General features: G+C 47.0%; 5 protein-coding genes across 5 annotated transcripts; 4 read left to right on the forward strand and 1 right to left on the reverse strand.

Moving 5' to 3' along the window:
• Window positions 1–444: 444 nt before the first annotated feature.
• AO090020000392 (uncharacterized protein) lies at window positions 445–1,125 on the forward strand (the record flags this gene model as incomplete). The annotated part of the gene is made up of 2 exons (XM_023238020.1): window positions 445–456; window positions 496–1,125. 2 exons carry the CDS (start codon window positions 445–447, stop codon window positions 1,123–1,125), a joined length of 642 nt encoding a protein of 213 aa, XP_023092823.1.
• Window positions 1,126–1,442: 317 nt separating this feature from the next.
• Window positions 1,443–3,941, forward strand: AO090020000391 (Ankyrin and HET domain protein; the record flags this gene model as incomplete). Its single annotated transcript, XM_001824666.1, has 1 exon — window positions 1,443–3,941. The coding sequence occupies one exon, from the start codon at window positions 1,443–1,445 to the stop codon at window positions 3,939–3,941; it is 2,499 nt and encodes an 832-aa protein (XP_001824718.1).
• A 477-nt stretch (window positions 3,942–4,418) lies between these two features.
• Window positions 4,419–6,319, reverse strand: AO090020000390 (GMC family oxidoreductase; the record flags this gene model as incomplete). Its single annotated transcript, XM_001824665.3, has 3 exons — window positions 4,419–4,496; window positions 4,561–4,724; window positions 4,780–6,319. 3 exons carry the CDS (start codon window positions 6,317–6,319, stop codon window positions 4,419–4,421), a joined length of 1,782 nt encoding a protein of 593 aa, XP_001824717.1.
• An 899-nt stretch (window positions 6,320–7,218) lies between these two features.
• AO090020000389 (uncharacterized protein) lies at window positions 7,219–10,633 on the forward strand (the record flags this gene model as incomplete). Its single annotated transcript, XM_023238021.1, has 8 exons — window positions 7,219–7,258; window positions 7,321–7,450; window positions 7,505–7,739; window positions 7,796–7,888; window positions 7,942–8,361; window positions 8,418–8,502; window positions 8,571–9,042; window positions 10,558–10,633. 8 exons carry the CDS (start codon window positions 7,219–7,221, stop codon window positions 10,631–10,633), a joined length of 1,551 nt encoding a protein of 516 aa, XP_023092822.1.
• A 4,863-nt stretch (window positions 10,634–15,496) lies between these two features.
• AO090020000388 (GIY-YIG nuclease family protein) lies at window positions 15,497–16,792 on the forward strand (the record flags this gene model as incomplete). The annotated part of the gene is made up of 1 exon (XM_023238022.1): window positions 15,497–16,792. The coding sequence occupies one exon, from the start codon at window positions 15,497–15,499 to the stop codon at window positions 16,790–16,792; it is 1,296 nt and encodes a 431-aa protein (XP_023092821.1).
• Between the last annotated feature and the right edge of the window lie 2,079 nt (window positions 16,793–18,871).

Consider the following 18,871-nt stretch of genomic DNA (forward strand, 5'->3'; position numbering starts at 1 on the left):
GTGATCACATCATGACACGTTGAGGGTAAGTACTAGCATTACTTCTGTCATGATGACCTCGACACGTGTGGTTCTTTAAGAAAAGTCATGATTGACTCTCTGTCTAGTCTCCATCCATCTCTCTTGGGAATCTCAAAATGGCAGAAGACTTTACCTCAGCGCCGGATTCAACATCCTGGACCGCCGTACTTCCGCATGTTCATAATGCCCACGACTGCCAGTCACCAACAACGCAGAGTAGTCATGGCAAGACTCAACCTCCCGAGTACTGCTATCATGTATACAAATTTGGTGAACCAGATCCGGCCTGTCTCGAGTGCCTCACTCAAGAGCTTCCTGCTTCAGATGACGATGAAATGTTGACTGATGAAAGCGACTTTGATGGGGAGAAACCTCTGCCTTTCGGTGACACGGAGTACTTTCCAAGTGGCTATAAGCCGGAGAATGAGTACGGAGGTAGGACTGTCGACCTGTTATATGACTCGGCACTAACAGTGTCAAGATGCGCCCTTAGACGAGAATATGGTCGACGACAGTGAGTCGCTAGGGACATCCTCTTGCTCCTCAATATCTACTGAAGTGAGCGAATATGGCATGGAGATACTGAATGAGAATGATATCGAGGAGATCAAGACCAGAATCCTCATGGCTCTTCCTATTCACGACTTCATTGAGATCCAACCCATCCGATCCATCATAGAAAGCTTTACGCAGCAACAGTTGGCAGATATTGTTGGGAAGTTCCTGGAGCTCGATAAGCTTAGAGTCAACCAACAAAGCTTGACAACATACAGTATGATATACTGCCACCCTTCACCAAACCTGATGCGTTTTATTCAAAGGCACCTAACGAAAGACGTACCATGTCCTGGCGATGAGAGGGCTACGAAGGTGCTTACATTCGATGACATTGACAATGGTTTCCACAAGAAGAGTAAGTCGGAACTGATAGAGTTGTTGGAAGAGACACTCAGTGCATTCCACGCCTCGAAATTATATGCTGTTCTGGAGGAACAAATCCAAGCGTTGCCAGAAGAGGAAAGAGAGCAAATTCACACTGAAGCGCGCCGGATCTTTGGTGATTTGGACTCCATGAGCTCTGGGGGTAGTGGGGAGGGTTGGTGAGACTACATCGCAGGAAAGGGCCTCTAGTCACCCGACAGGGCCAGCAAGCTGTTAAGGGAAATTGTTAAACAGTATCCATCTTGGGTTCTGGGAAGTTTCGGCTACAGAGTAGTTATTCACGTGGTAGTGATGTGGCTTTCTTTAGTCCTTTGATTGAGTATCCTCGTGTTCGGCAAATTAGCGTCAATTGATTAAAAGATCGTCTTGAGGGTGGCTGGTATTTCAACTTTTCGTAAAAATTCCCTAGATCCGACACATCTCTCCTGGTGTAGATTCTGCATCTTGATGCTCCGACTTAGTGGACTACGCTGGCGAAAATGACAGAGCCAAAGAACCAAACCAGCTCTACGATTTCCACCCAATGCGAGCTCAGAGATCTGTACGAATATGAACCACTGCCAACCCCCACATCCATCAGACTCATAAAAGTGGAAGGCAAAGACCAAGACGGGACAGTCCACGTACGACTAAAGACCATCGACCTGAAAGACGCTCCCTGGTACCACGCCGTCTCATACACCTGGGGAAACCCACATACCGAGCTGCCCCACGTTCAAGCAACTCATGAAACCTATTCTCAGAAGTACCCACCTGACTATCGAGAACCTATAGTGGCAAACGGGAAGCTTCTACATGTCAGCCGAAGCGCATATGACATCCTAGTTTCCGTGCCGAAGGACGCATGGGCAAAGCGGTGCAACCAGAGAAATCCCAAGAACCAACTTCGCGCTACTATTCATTCAGCCTGTATGACGAACAAGAAAGAGTACGTCGAGGAGTTGATCTCTGCTGGGGTTGATATCGATGTTCAAGATGAATATGGTCGAACTCCGCTGTGCTATGCTGCGAGGCTTGGGAAGCTTGAGTTCGTGGAACTCTTGCTTGCTGCTGGTGCTGATCTCGATATTCTTGATGGGAATGAGAATCGGGCTATTGATCATGCTCGGGAAAGTGGGGTGGAGGAGATTATTAAATGCCTTGAAGAGGCCGAGAAAAGAGTTAAGGTGCATGGCACTTCCAGGTCATGGCCCGAGGGCCCTCAGATGTGGTGTTGGGTCGACCAGATCTGTATTGATCAAAGCAATCTCGAAGAGAGAGCTTCACAAGTGTCAATCATGGACCGGATCTACGAATGTGCTTCTTACACTCTCATATGGCTCGGGCTAGAAGACGACTATACCGAGGTTGCTGTCGAGACGATTCAAAAACTGTATTCGGCGCAAGGAGATCTTATTCATGACAATGAAATCATTCCTTACAGGCACCAACCCAAGGAGGTATATGCCACAGCTGAGATTCCATATGTTTCTCTAGAAGAGTGGACGGCTCTTGCTACGCTTTTTCTACGGCCATATCTAAGAAGACTGTGGGTTATACAAGAGAACATTCTATCGGACACATGTCTCGGATACTGTGGTAAATTCGAGGTCCCATGGCGGGCATTCTGCACAGTTGCCCAACAAATCTACTTCCGACAGCTTGTCTTGGGGAGAGTTACTTCAACCGAGTTCATCGACATCAACAGTCCCGTGGTGGCCATAGAGAGTGAAATCGTGCACCTTACTCAATGGAAAGATCGTCTACAGAACGGCGATCAAGCTTCCATGCCCAAAACCCTCTCATTAGAGAACCTGCTCTTCGAAACCTGGACCTTCCGCGCCACAGACCCAAGAGACAAGATATTTGGTCTCTACGGTCTTCTACTCAAAGCCGGACCTGTCCCCTGGAAACCAGACTACTCCAAATCAGTAGCCCAAGTCTACGCAGAGGCTACAAAAGAAATAATCCAGAACGCCAATGAACTACGCATGCTCTCCGCCGTTCTCGATCATTCACTCCACAACATCCCCGACCTCCCATCATGGGTCCCAGACTACAGCGTCCCATTCTGCAACATGATGTGCGCCAATTACAACGCTGCCGGAACCCTTCCTCAGCAGACCATCCAACCCAGCTCTTGGAATGAACTCAAAGTATCCGGAGTGAAAATCGACACCGTCCTACAAACAGGAAACACAACTTCCGGTCCCAAACAAATGTCCATGTTCTTCGACGCACGCTGGTTCGAGCTCGCCTTGCTCCTCCCACATCCTTATCACAACGGCCAGACCAGAACCGAGGCATTGTGGCGCACATTATGCGCGGACCACAAGAAAGACGGCTCATTCCCGGCCCCTGGCGCATATGGAGCCCTTTTCCGAAACATGCTGTGTCAACTTACCTGTGTTAAAGCAGAAGAAACGGCCAGAGCCGCCGAACAAGACCCAAATATAGTAGTACTCGAAGCCGCTCTCCACCACATCCGACAAATCCTATCAAAACCACCAATATCAACCCTCTCACTCGAAGAAATCCAACGTACCTTCGGAAACCCAGATACAAACCTCAGCAGCCCGGATTTCCAGACCCTAACCCATCTTCTCTACAAACTCCATTTCCTGGGTATGGTGGAGGAAGATCCCTGGACGCCAACCATCGATGAAATCGAGAAATCTTACCGAAGAACTAAATGGCAGACATGGGAAGAAAGCAGTGCACTTCCTGGTGATGACATTGAATTCCACGTGGCGCTTAGAAGTAAGCATGGTAGACGGCGTCTGTTTGTAACCGAGAAGAGGTACCTGGGGCTTGGTCCTGCGTCGATGGTTGATGGGGACGAGGTCTGGGTTATTCCTAGTGCTGGTGCTGCTTTCGTGCTGAGACCGGTTGATAGGGGCATATTCAGGTTGGTTGGTGAAGCGTATGTACATGGGGTTATGGATGGGGAGGTTGTTGGGGAGTGTGATGTGAAGCTTTCTAGTATTTGTCTTGTTTAGGGTTTTGAATGAGATAGATTCTTGAGGATTAGATAACATCAAGAGGTGGGAGTTTTGCGGGCTGAATCTGAGATAGTATGGAGGATTCTGTTCAGTATTGACGTAGAGTACTTTTTAATGAGATTGTGGTCACCTTCATCTAATGATGTTTCGTGGCCATTTGAAATTCTTGTCTTTGAGGCCTTTTGCTGTGATGAATGGAGTATTTCACCTTTGGATTTCCCTCGATGGAGTGTTGAGTGGTTCGAGGCTAAGTGAGTGATGTTACTTCTGGTTTGATTATTGAGTCAATTTTAAAGGGCTACGAGAGGAGTAGTTGGTATAGCTATACAGTTATATTGACGTATATACATAACAGGGCATTAACAAACTAGAGTCTAATTCAAAAAGACAAAGCAATAAAACACTGTCAATCTGTCTATAGTAATGTAGCGCGGTAAGACCGCTTCCTAGCATTCAAGTCTCACAGAGAGACTCTCACAGCTTGCTAGAGAAGTAGGGAATGTTCTTCTGCTCATACAATTCCCGGTACTGGGCCTTGATGATATCGGCACCCTGTGACACGATTGATATTAGTTATACTGCACTTCAGGAATTTGAAGGGACTCCATATTCTCACCTTTTCACCGATCATGTAGACCGAGTTCTGGATACGGCAGTCAGGGATGACAGGCATGATCGAGGCATCGGCAATGCGGAGGTTCTTGATGCCATGCACCCGCAGCTTGTTGTCAACGACACCCTGTTGGACGTTCTTCGACAGACGGGCGGTACCACAAGGGTCTGAAAAGGGGTTAGCTATTGCATCTCGAATTAGGCCAGAAAAGTGAATACTTACGGAATCCAGTCTGACTGCGGTCCAGGACAGCCTTGTTCATGGCCTCGTCCGAGTCGAGAGGCATGTTCCAAGGATACTCCTCAAGAACGAGATCCTTGAAGCCCTCGCCCTTGGTGAGGACATCGTAAGTCCACCTGACACCCTCACGCATGGCCAAGACGTCGAGGTCGTCGGCAAAGAAGTTCAGGTTGATGTTGGGCTGCTGGAGAGGGTCCGTGCTGTTCAGGGTAACCTCACCACCCTCAGACACGGGGCGAAGGAGATCGACAATGACGGTCATGTAGCTACCAGACGGGGGCACAGGGTAATGCCACTGGAATGCAGAGCTGAAGAGTCCAACGAAGTCGAGTTCGAAGTGGGGCTGGCCACCAGGACCGAAGGGGTCAAGGCCACCGTTAGCAGCCTTAGCCTCGCGGTAGGCGGGGTAGCGGTTCAGGCGCTCATCGATACGAGGGAATCCAACCAGCTCCAGGAAACCGGAAGCTGCCGGACCAGTCTTGTCGCGGCGGTAGGCAGCAACAGCAGCCTCATTGGCTGGTCCAGCACGGTGGATGTGATCATCAAGGGCAACACCGTCCTTGAGACGCAGGACGAAGGGCACAATAGGGTGGTCGAGGAGGTTCTTACCAACATGGGGAGAGTCAACAACCACGTCGATGCCGTGCTTGTTCAGCTCAGCAGCAGGACCAATACCACTCAGAAGCAGGAGCTTGGGAGTCTCGAACACACCCTGAGAGACAATGACTTCGCGAGTAGCATAGAGGTTGAGCTCAGCACCATTGGTGGGGTCGACAACAGTCACACCGGTACAGGTCTGAGTCGTGCGGTCGATGATGAGGCGCTTGGAGTGGACCTGAGACAGGATAGTGACGTTCGGCTTGTTCTCGAGGTACAGCCAACTACCTTGGCGCTCACCCTTGTAGATCGTGTCGACACAGTGGGTAAGACCGTGCATTTCACCGGAGTAAATGTCCTCGGAAAGCGGCTCGCCCCTAGAGGTCCAGGCAGTGGTGAGGGCATTACGGAAGGTCTCGAGCTCAGGAACAAGCTCGGCGTGGGAGATCTGGACAGGTCCACCGGTACCGATCTTGTTCAGATCGGTGGGGTAGAGCTTCTCATCATCGTGGTAGGTAGCACACTTGCGGAGGTACTCCACACAGTTGTCCCAGGTCCAGTCACTGCCACCGAACTCGTACCAGTCATCAAAAGTGGCCTTAGATCCGGGGATCCAGGTAAAGTAGTTGGCACAAGAGCTACCACCAAGAGCTTTACCACGAGTGTTAGGCTTTTCAATACGCTCGTAGTCGTCACGCTTGATCATGGTAGTCTTGTAGGCCCAATCATACTGGCTTCCACGGAGTCCGAAAGCCTTGGAAGGAGTGGTGATGTCATCGATCTGGCCAGGGTTGGCGATACCAGCTTCGACGACGAGAACACGAACGCTGGGGTTCTCGGAAAGGCGACCAGCAATAGCATTGCCAGCGGTGCCACCTCCAACGACGATGAAGTCGTATTGGTTGTTGTTGACTTGGGCACTCATGGTGATGGTTGAAGTAATAGAAATAGTGATTCTATTGTAGATTGGATTGAAAGATTTGGAAGAAGCTTGTTGTTTTGCTGTTTTTGTTATTGTAGTAACTGTTATTGTTGTGATGATGATAAAAAGATGTTCCTGGTGCTGGAATCCATGGTTCTTTTATATTGACATCCTCCATAGGATTGATGCTCCAGACTTTCGAAGACATTGTCATCAATGAGGGGGATGCCGGCTTTCCGTGATGGATCGTAAAGGTCTTCGAAAATAGCTCATGGAATAGGATGTATTCAGAGAGAGTAAGGTCGAGCTAAGGCTGAGCTAAGATTGACCCAGAATGACCGTAGAAATTCCGGCGGTGGAGATGGTTCGGCGATCGATCGGACTCTAGATACTACTTCCGAAAGGGGACATAGTAACAGGAACACGGGACTTTAGCGTCCATAGTCATACTCAGAAAAGCCACTTGTGGCGTGTCCCTCGTCTTGCACGTGATATTTGTCTTCCCCTCACGCGGCATTCTGGGTTTCCCCTCATGAGGGGAAACCATCACGAAAGGGAAATGATGAGGTTTTTCGCTGCTCCACTATAGCTTCATTTCTCTCGTATCCACATTTTTTTGCGTGCCACTGACAATTCTCGGATTACACTCATCGCGATAAGGAAGCCCGAATATTCCCAATGAGGTGTCAGCACCGGCCCGAGTATCCACCTCCGAGAATAGGCCGGAGGGGCATATGGATGTCAAATTGTGTTGGTCCACATCGAAGAGAAAATATATATATAGGAGCAATGGGCCTAGATCGGTGTGAACCCCAGACTCCTCAATTTTTACTCCAGAAATACAATAAGAGCAATTGCGTCAGACATCTACTCATTTTTCATTCATACAACCCACATCAAATATGATCCCGAAGACACCACGTCAGTACACTTTGGCTGAGGGTAAGCATTGATCACTTGGTAAAACATAACAAATCAACCTTGGCTGACGGCTGCACTTGTAGGGCAGCCTATTTCGGACCCCTCGGTCTCCACGACTCTCCCAACTTTCGGTGGTGGTAGCTTGACCACCCTTGCCGACACGACGCTTCTCGAGACACTGGCTCATTTCAACCGTGAGCGAATCCCAGAAAGGTAATTTCAGACAATCAATCACTTGTACCTGGCTTGTGTGCTTACTCTGTTTAGAGTTGTCCATGCCAAAGCAGCTGGTGCTTGGGGAGAGTTCGAAGTCACCCATGACATCTCCCATCTCACTAGTGCCAAGTTTCTCAACGGAGTTGGCAAGAAGACGCCGGTTCTTTGCAGAATCAGTACCACCGGTGGTGAGAAGGGTAGTGCCGACACGGTTCGCGATGTCCGTGGCTTCGGTGTGAAGTTCTTCACTGAGGAGGGTAACCATGATATTGTCGGCAATCACACAGTATGATTCATCACATACACATGAGATACTTGCAACAGCTATACTAACCATAGCAGCCCGTTTTCTGGGTGCGGGATCCTCTCAAGTTCCCGGCAGTCAACCGCGCTCATAAAAAGCACCCTCAAACCAACGCACATGATTTCACGATGGTAAGGGCAACACCTGCTCCTTAGGTCTCTGCAATTGCTCACGTCAATACAAGTTCTGGGATTTCCATGTCAACAGCCCCGAGAGTGTCCACGGTCTTCTTCATCTGTTCGGCTCCCGCGGTATCCCCTCCTCCGTCCGCCGTATTACTGGTTTTGGTCTCCACACCTTCAAGCTGGTCGCTCCCGATGGATCCTTCAATTACTGCAAGTTCCACTTCCGCCCCGAGCAAGGCGTCGGCAATCTCTCCGAAGACGAAGCTACACGCCTTGCTGGTGCCAATGCCGATTACCATACCACGGAATTGTTCGATTCGATCGCACGTAAGAACTACCCTGTCTGGGGTCTCTACATTCAGGTTATGAAGCCTGAGGAGGCCGAGAAGGCCGGCCTGATGACCTTTGATATTACCAAGGTCTGGCCACACAAGGACTTCCCCCTCATTCCGGTTGGCAAGATGACATTGAATAGAAATGTAAGGGCTACTCCGACTCCAACTGAGCTGCATCCCATACTAATGCAAATATCTAGCCTGCCAACTACTTCGCCGAAATCGAGCAGGCAGCATTCTCTCCATCCAACATGGTTCCTGGTATCACCTACACGCCGGATCCCAGTATGTGATACCTCTGTTTCATTACGCTAAACGTATCTCGAATCTAGTGCTAATCAACCCTTCAACAGTGCTCCATGCCCGTATGTTTGCTTACCCTGACGCCCAACGCTATCGTCTCGGAGCCAACTACACTCATCTGCCACCAAACCGTCCCGTGGCGCCTGTGTATGCTCCCTTTGAGCGTGACGGTTTGACTCAGACCAGCAACTACGGTGCAGAGCCAAACTATAACCCAAATATGTTCACTCCTGCAGTTCAGAGCCAGCGGTCCACACAAGACGTGCGCCATGGAGAGTTCCTCAAGGGAGCTGTTCTGGGATTGAACAATATTCCTGTGACCGAAGCCGATTACGTACAGCCGAGAGCTCTGTGGAGAAACGTCTTTGATGATGCCGAAAGGAGACTGTGCGCATCAAACATCTCGGAAACTCTCGTGACCCTCCCCGCGGACTTGAGGACCGGTGTCATTGACTTGTTTAACAAGGTCGATCCCGAGATTGGCAGATTGATCTCCGCCAAGCTGAGTGGATCTGCCAGACTGTAAGTGGAGGTTACTATCCTTACAGTTAAGACCCGGGTCACAGTATGAGGCTGGATGCGGGTGAATACTGTGGGTTTCGTTTATGATTTTGACGCTTATTATCACATCGGCTATATGTACATATGTATATCGGTTGGGTTATTAGACTTTATAGATTCAATCCAATTTTAATGTTACTAAGCTCTTATTCCTTTGACAAGTGCAACATTGACATCATCCGGTCGATAGTGTTGATGAGCTACTACTATGCACTTGTTATCTGTTTATATATATAACCGCATCATACCAGTTGAGACATACATCTTATTTCAGCTTAACAGTTGTACGCTGCCCCAGACACAACACATATCAACTTACTACAACTAGAACCAAACCTCTTCTGATTTTTCATAGCAAATCATTACATGAGCATTGAGCATGAGGGTAGCAACGAATGCAAACCTCTAATCTAATTAACTGGCCCGTGCACATCAACGAAGTACGGTAAAAATTACGTGATACCTCGGCCCACCACACCAGACTTACCGTGTATCAACAGTGGATACTCGATGAAAAAGTTGCGATAAAGAAAACAAAACTTGTCCAATAGCGTGTAGCTAGACGGTAAGCATATTGGAGATGTCAATTGTACCCCTCACGGTACGGAATACCCCTCGTGAAGGTTTTGACAATTTGCGATATTTGGCATCATTGTATGATTATACGTATACTAATTCTAATATTAGCCTAGTGTGGTGCAAATTTTTTCTTCGCTCCGTTTTGTTCTCCCGGTTTCTGTGGGCGATGGATCTATGGTCCTATCTAGGAATATATTGAAGATTCGGGATAGTACTGAATGTAGTTTTGTCCTGGAGAGTAGTCCTTGAAAGCTACGAGTGGGAAATTTTTCTGTACTGTTGCAATTATCAAAATTGAGCTTAGATAACTCCAATTGGAGCAGTTCAACTCATGTAGTGATAAGGGAATATAGACTAATCAAGTACAGCCATTATGAACCTCTTCCGACATGGAAACACTCAGGATCCTTACCTTTAACCGGCTTATCTACCTTCGAGAATCTCTTGTGCAGAATCGGATGGTCAATACAGACTAACACCGAATAGGATTCTCGGGACCCATTCGGCCCACCGAGTCTTCACCGTTCCCCTCGGCAGGTCTTCCGACCACGGTTGACCGTGCGGGGACTGTCCGTCTCTCCAATTAGAAGTGTGGCTGGTGTCGGTCAACAGATTGATCTACCGGGTATACTGACATTCAAGTTTGATCGAGTGATTGTCCTACTAGATTTCCGTTATCACTCACTTCATTGTTCAGTGGGTATTATTCAGATATCACTCTTTGATTGATGTTTGAAAGCCTAGTTACAGTGCCAATAAATATGTGCAAGGCTTTCGAACAAGAGACTGGACTCGATCATACAGTCTGTTGCGGGGTTTTCGTATAATTTCAACAAACCTTGGCCGTTCTGGTTCTTTATGGGAAAGATCGTATAGAAGGCCTTTTTGATGACGAAGAACAGCTCGAGTGGCTGAATGCTGTTCGGGTCCGAACCCGGGAGTTCATTGCATTCACCAATACCCTGATAAATAAAGTCTCCTACTAAGAGCAGTCGAACATTGAGGAAGCGAGGCTTCGGATTGTTGAGATCGATCACCCTAAGCCCCAACGAGGTAAAAATTTGAAATTACTCTGGTAGCCAGCTCGAGAAATTATCTACCAGAAAGTAATAGACTGTAAGTGGATGCTCTTCTGGATTTTAACATACAACCTCTCCCTTATCGACTAAACTGATGATCATCATCTCAAATAGGGTTAGATTATCCGTCAAGTAAGGAAGCGGAAGGCGCCCTATAGTTTATTATTCTCAAGAGGAATATCTCCCTACCTCCACCCCCGAAGCCACGCATGACAGCTTGTTTTTCTCGTGTATTCGTACAATCCATCGCAGGGTGAAGATCACTTTCGAGACCGGCCAAAAATTCAAATCATGGCTCAGATGCTCCCTCCCTACAGATTCTGTTGTTGGGGGGTGGGGCGTTGCGAATGATATACAAGACACTACAAGAGATACCTATCGCGTAGCTTATGATGACTGGATAGAGACTGCCAGAGAATCCGAGTCTCGTGGTCTGACAGTCTCAAAAGTAGACAAAACTGTGGCCATCCATATTACTTTTCTGGTAAAGTCCCACCCAAAACAACGTGGGCAGATATGCTCTAGAAATGCAGACGTCATACAACTACTAACTTATATAATACACATACCAAGTGTTAGAGCTGTACCTGAGCAAATCCGAACCCATGATTTGGTGAGATCTATCGAAGCTGAAATTCACCTAAGAGCCTGCTGGCGGTTAGAATTAGTTTGCTGATTGGGTAGAGCAATGTAGTGGGATGAGTATCCCTGCTTTCATCGATGCCAATCGCCTCTTCTGTGCTCAGAAGCAACCATGGCCAGGCGGCTAACTGGGCTGGTTGGCTCATGACATCCATGATTACAAAGTTTACCCCTCCTGGGAAATAGCATCCTTTTTCTACTTACTCTACTCGAGACATCAATGCCATACAGCTTGGGCACTGCCACTTTCCTTAAGCTATAAAGGACTGTCATCGCCTATGCCAGAAGCTTACCCTAGCATAGAAAAAATTTCCCAATACACTTTACCAATTCTTGTGATCGCCTTTACCTCACCCTTAGCAAAATCCTAGAGGGCTGCAACTATTCGAAGTTAATATCTGACTGGTACGTGAAGGTGAACAACTTCTTGCCTTATAACTAATCATGGCAGGATAATGTCGCTGATTACCGACGGAGTCCTCATGGGTCTTTGGGAAAGAGCCAAAGTTGTATTTTGCGTTTCTTCCTAGTCGTCATATGTGAGTATTCTGTCACCAACCTGGCCACACCACCAAACAATGATTCCACACTCTGGAAGCTTTTGGCATCCAGTTCTTTCTACCTTGAGGTCAGTATCATAAATGCCACATCGGATGTCCTTGATATATTCTCATCCATCAACCACACCGTTCTCAATGTATATAGACTTAACAGTCTCCTGACTAATATCGTGATCCCATTACACCTGTCCAATCGATTCAATATGCCCATCGCTGTAATATAGTAGAAGACCCAGACAGGGATGGTATAACTACTCTTTATCCCTACATACATATACCCTTAGAAGGCCTTTAAGAAGCACCTTTGTCATGTACCAAGTACTAGAGATCGAGCCTTAACCGGGAGGGACTGCTGGGGGTTCAATGCATACATCCGAAGGCAGAGACCCCAACGGCCCGACGTCATGTTGGTCATTGCAGGTTACTCCAATGTCGGAAACGCCCCTTGTCGCTGGATTTAATCCATCATGAAAAATCCCCGAAATAGTACCGTCGCCATCCCTGACCAAAGGATAATACTTATATTAATCAATAATCCGAGCTGGAAATCAAGATCCAAATATAATAGTTCTCCCTAGTGAAGTTTGGAGCTTACTAGAAAGCTATAGATAAAAAAACGGGAAAAGAACGACTTACTACTAAAATAAAATTAAATACTAGCCCATAGCAAAGCCTAAATTTTCAGACCCAAGCTGCTTTAGTATATTCATATTTATTAAACAAAAAATAAATCCAGTACCTATAGCTATTGCTCATACATCGATTCATTATATCAATAAACTCTCTAAAAGCTTCCAATGTATCTGAGAAACCATAGATCCTAACCATCTTAGCGTTAGCACAGCAGACAAGTACTTCTTGGATATAGGAATTAATTTTAAAGTATTCCAAGCGAGATTTACCTCGGGCTTGGAAAAAGTTCTATAGATAGAATTTAGGTGGGAAAGGAGAGCTCCAAGCTCTATACAGAGATAAGCCACCTAAAACAAGCTGAATACTTCTTATAAACAGACCCTACGTTTATTAGCTTCCGCTCCTCTATTACTGCTGGACAAACATACAATACAGCTCATAGATACCTCTAAATCAATCTTTCTCGCGTCCAGAACCTTATACCATAACAAACCATTCAATTTAAAATTCAACTAATAACCAACAAATTATATCCCACATATACCGATGCAATCGCCTGACAGAATAATCTTACTAATCTTAACAAATAGCTTAATATAGTATTGTTTAAAAGTACTTATTAATTCGAGCGGTTTACTACTAAGCTATACCACGTAAGAGATTCCACGATATTTTATTTTAGACATTCAAATTTCTGGCTTTAAACTTAGCCGCCTACTCTGGATTCCACCTTTATCCCTCAGAAGTTCAATCAACCAACATATCTCGCCAAGTATAGTCAAGTACCAGCATAGAGATATTAGTTCAGAGATCATAATTACTATTTCGCTGAGTAATTACCCTAACAAATCTTATCTAAAACTATCTTGAATAATTTCTCTCGTGTACATACTGAAGAGTCCTTCCATAACCAATATAGTTTCCTTATATTCCTTATATTCGCATTATAAACGGCCCTGGTTGCATCAGCGAACCTTCATAGATCTTTGGTAGTAGGCTTCTCGAAGGGCTCGTAGCTATTCTGCAGAACGTCGTAGCACGCTGTATAAAACCAGACCATAGAGTACAGCGAATAGGAACAGCGTCCGCATAGATATTTACAGTCAGGAACAGTATGCGATTTTTGATCTAGATCTGTCAACGGATTAGACGGGCCAAAGCTATGAAACAAAGCAGGACGCACCAAGGATATATGACCCAACAGTTGCAGCTTATCTGCACAGCACGCATAAAGACTGTCCAATGTGAACGTCTCGTTCGGAAGTCATTCCTGGTGAACCTAGTTGAACTGATATCGGCATCGCACGTAGATAGGTGACACATGCTTCCTGAAGCTTTCATGAATAAGGGTAGCTAGCACTTATCATACAATGATCGGTGTAGAACCGAAAACCCTCCAGGACGGACCGAGAGCCTTGGTCTTGGACCCACACGTGGGTCTCCCGGACGATAATGAGATGCACTCCGGAATGATTTGATGGTTATTGTTTGTGTTGTAGCAAAGCCATTCCTTTCATGACAATTTTATTGGCAAAATGCGACTTTTTATGGATCAATTTTATAGAAGGAGATGATGATCCAAATTGCGACTGGGCATGCAATCAGCTATATGGCACTTCAAACATGACCCTGAAGAGAACGTGAGGGAGTACTTCTTACAACAACGGCGCTTACCTCACTACATCCAGCTTTATAGCGAAGTTCAAGAGGAGGATCAGCCACCCTCGAAAATTGAAAAGGATGAAAAAGACTATTTCTAGAACAAGGATTTCAGAAACACAATAGCTAGGAAGCTTACATTGATATCCGAATGGAAAACACAGTATACCGTCAACAATCAACCGAGACTCCGGAAAGATATATTTGTCGTTTCTTCTAAGCTATGGAAATGGATCCAAGAATTCATGCAAGACTGGAATACGGGTCTTGACTCTTGATGTGTCTACCCCGAGAACAAGATCTCAAGGGGATGCGCTCAACTGGGCTCCCGCAGTTTTTCATCATCTCCCAATTCCCCAAAATTAGAAAACCAACCAAGCATTGTTGAGGAGAAAGTACCATTTGCAATATGGTGCTCGGGCTCGATGGCATTGACACTGGGTGAGGCTGCTCTACCGTCGCGCGACTTGGGTGAGATTAGGGCGAGTACGGAATAGACTGGGTGAAATTCTCCATGCCGGCTTACCTGCCCTTATTGTGCCCCATGCGACCTAGCTGTCTTACCTAGCCATAAAGTCTAGTGTCCGCTGTCTTGTAGCTTTTGACTGTGATTAGCTACCTAGTGCCTTCACTCCAGGCACCGGCGCGCTTGGCAGTGCGAATTGGGAAACACCCGGACCCTGCCGTTGCCTACGGATAAGCCGATAACCTCCGTCACAAGCGTGATGTCGCCAAAAAGTCCTGTCCAGATGGCAGGGGCCTTTCAAGCCCCAAAAGACTATTGCGTTAACAAGACCTGCAGGAACCGACGCATGGAGTATCTTGCTCAGCCAATCAAATGTTATCTTCCCCTCACCGATATGGGATCGACATTGTCCGCGTGAACAAATCCGACAGTTCGGCCAGCCCCAGCCCCCTGATATCAAAGTACTAGACTACTAGTAGCTCGTCGTATCCACCACGCTGTTGGGACGGGCCGCCGACCGACAGCTCGCCCGTACCCCCGGACCAATCCTGTTTTCGTGAAAATGGACATGACTCGCAGACGAGCTCACCTAGGCCGGGGTAGTGATCCTTTGGCAAAAATTGAGAGGGGTTCGTCGATGCCGCAGGGGTCGCAGGGCGCTTTTCTTGCTCTCTCGGATCTCCGGCACTGCTTTTGATTCGGGCAGGGGGCTGAGCGCCATATAATAAGCAAGGTCAACCCCAGGCCCCTATCGTCCACTGGGCAAAGTGGGAGATATTCAGCCAAGATAGCTAGCTATGCCGACAAATAAGAAAAGTTTCATTCCATTTTGTCTTTTATCGCCTTCACACCCCGAATATACTGTGTGTGCCGCATACACGAAAGATGGAGAACGCTGCAGCTCGAAGGTGTACGATATCAATGGAATCAACAAACTACACGCAGCGCTTCATAACAGCTACAAGACTATGATTGAGGATGAAACGAGAGAAGGTATGTTAAAGAAGTTGGCCGAGCTTACCATCTGCGGGCGGCAAAAAAGCAGATCAGAAGGGATCATAGAAGCAGCCGTGCACCAGTGGAATGCCGAGCTTCAGCCGCCAGTCAATGCACAGTCGAACGATGACAAGGGAAGTCCCAAGTTCGAATTCACACCTTATCAAACTGCCAAGATCGACAAACTGGTCAGGGGTGAGCTCACCCAGGAACTTAATCGGTTGATAGACGGCAAGATAAGTCAAAAATTCATTACCCACAAGTGGAAGAAGGAGAGAGATTATTTGTACATCTTTGAGTGTGAAGAGGCGGAAGGCATGTGCAAGTTGGGACACACTGATAGCCCTTCGCGAAGGGCTAGTCAACATGTGAAATGTTATCCGAATTTTACGCAAGAAAGGTCCCTCTACTGTCCAAACTCGGAGGTATTCGAAAGGGTAGTGCAGCTGGAGTTCGCTCGGCTTCGATACAAGCATGCATGTCTGAAGTGCAACGCGACTCACACAGAATGGTTTAAAGCTGATCTCGATGAAATCTACCAACGTGCCAACGTTTGGTGCCAATTTTCACAGGGCCTCCAGAGCCCCGAGAAGCGGTCCCAAGTGTCTATTCCACTCTTCTTTGAGTTCCCTTCAGATCCAGACAGATGGTACAAATGGGCTCAAGGATATGTTCAATCATGGGATAACAAATTGTCACCTTCTGAGCCAAATACTACGAGCAAGTCCGTTGTCGACCAGGATATCGTGACTGTAGACGACGATGCGGAATCGATACCTGGACTTTCTCCTTCAAGCTCTGCATCTGGAACGCCTGATGACGACTACAGCGACCCCCCAACCCCAACTCCAATTGAACGCTCACGAAAGACAAAGCCAACTTCGAAACAGCGTTTGATCATACCGCCTGCATCGCCGTCTGTGTCGTCCGAGGCCTACTGGACCCCCGTCGAGAGTATGTCAACACCGAAAGGCCGTGTCCTCTTTCCTCGGGTCCCCGGCGAATATCCTGTCTCTCCAGTGAACATTGTGCCGGAGAAAACCAAGGAGGATGCGAATGGATTGACGGATATCTTTGAGAACCTTAAGCTTTTTTGATTGCTTGTTTTGATCCTCGTGGCACCGTCTCGTTATCTTTATGCTAGTTGATATCGTATTTAGCTTTGCTGACTACCTGTAATTATGTATTGCTGGTTTCAATGTATGTGTAAGACCTGTCGTGGTGCATGAATCAAATCCTTTACTGCTCAGATACCGTCTATCTAACAGGGCACCATCTAGAGTATAATTCTACATAACCTTTCCTGGTTCCGAGGACCAGGAAGGAGTAGTTTAATCACGGTATGGCGTCTTGGAGGGAGTATATACAACGCGGGTGAAATCAGCCTTGTCAAGCGTTTGAAAGTTACTCAGCCGGTAGAAACCCGCAGTTCTGAATAGTTTATTCAAAAAGTCGAGTTATCTCTGGCGAGCATCAAGGAGTTTTAGAGGCTTAGGCTGTGCGCCACTGGAGTGTTATAGCGAAGACACGGAGCTGCTGATGAGTGAGAACGAGTCCGAACGTATTGATGGCTTTGCACTAAAGGATGTGGGACGGACGAAAGCTCTCTGCGACCTTCAAACTAGGTATCCGTGTATGGGGTTGGAAGCTGGCGAGATTACTGTGTGAGGCCGCGAGATATGGGTGTATTTATGAAGCTTTTGTGAGGGTGTAATCGTTTGCATTGACCGTACAAGCCCACTATTCCAAAACTTACAGTTATGGCAATACACAACCTGGATATGCATCCAAACACATTATAACGGCAGCGACAGCTGTTTTCAGCAGACCTTATCTGTCTAAGACCAAGAAAGAAATTCAGCGAGACGATAAACCCCGGTCAGTTACTATCAACTGGAACGACCACGCAGTAGTTATCAGTTCTACATGGATCCCATCACTCGAGATGTGGGAACATGGGAACTTAGCTTTTAAAAACAATGCTTAAAATACAATATATTCGCTTGTTATGGTAGGTATGGGCTTATTTGGAGGTGGCAGAGACGTTATGGATCAATAGAGTCTCTCCAATTAGAAATATGGCTGTGTCGGTCAATAGAGCTCGATCTCCCGGGCATACTGACATTTTAAGTAGCAAATTATCGCCAGGAATTGGACATGATCGCTTAGGAATGCGATACTTGCTTTTGTTTACTTGTAATCTTGCAGTACTCGACTGATCAAGGTTTAAGCCCCTACACCTACACCCCTTGCATCATCTAGCAATAAACGATCTTAGGTAAGAGAGGCTCAACAGAGTGAAGGCAAAGCGGCAAGAAAACATACAGCAGGAGAGATTTGCTGGTGGTTGCCCACCCAGCTACTAACCCCCCGGCGTGTAGCTTCTGCGCAGTCAATAGGTCGCTGCGTGCCCCTGCAAGGTGGGAGTTCAACCTAACACGAATTTCACAATTTCCTCAGAATCAGCTTTGGCAATCGGTGACTTTGTGAGGGACCTCTTCAGCGGCAATGCGCAGATAGACTGGCGATTTGGTGTGCAACTTATCTCCAACCCCCACGCTGTTTACGCTGGTACCGGTTTAATACAGGTTCTTGCCTATTCTAATATCACTGGCTGCACAGCCAAATCTGTTGAGAAACTTCATTGCGCCATGAATAATATCGCGGCAGCAATAACCCAAACCTTTCGTGATATGAAGCTGACTTCGCCGGCTTATCCAGCAAGCGAATCCAAAGCTACGGGTCAGGCCCAGACGAGTGCCGTGCATATTGGCGTACACTGGCAGTGAATTGTGATCCCAGTCATGGTATGGCTTCTTGGAATTATTACTTCACCTAATACTGTGTGGAAAAGTCGAAGAGCTAGTCTTCCTATATAGAAGACCGACGTGATATCATTATTATTCCTATACAAGGATAGCCAAGACAAAGGCGTCTCTATTCATGGCAAGCTGGATGGCAACCCTAAGGTGAGGCTACACCATATTGACGATAAGTTTGTACTCGGTGGGTCATCCAACGTGTCTATATCTTGTGGATAGTCCATGGTTGTTGTGTTTGATCACCCTGCCTGTCTTAATGGTCCCCACACTCTATGGGTGCTTGTGAACGGAGTACGGTGCACTCTAAATGTACAGCTATACAGTTTTCAACACAGTCTATATATAATATATATA

The sequence above is a fragment of the Aspergillus oryzae genome, chromosome 6, assembly GCF_000184455.2.
Source record: "Aspergillus oryzae RIB40 DNA, chromosome 6".
Lineage (NCBI taxonomy): Eukaryota > Fungi > Ascomycota > Eurotiomycetes > Eurotiales > Aspergillaceae > Aspergillus > Aspergillus oryzae.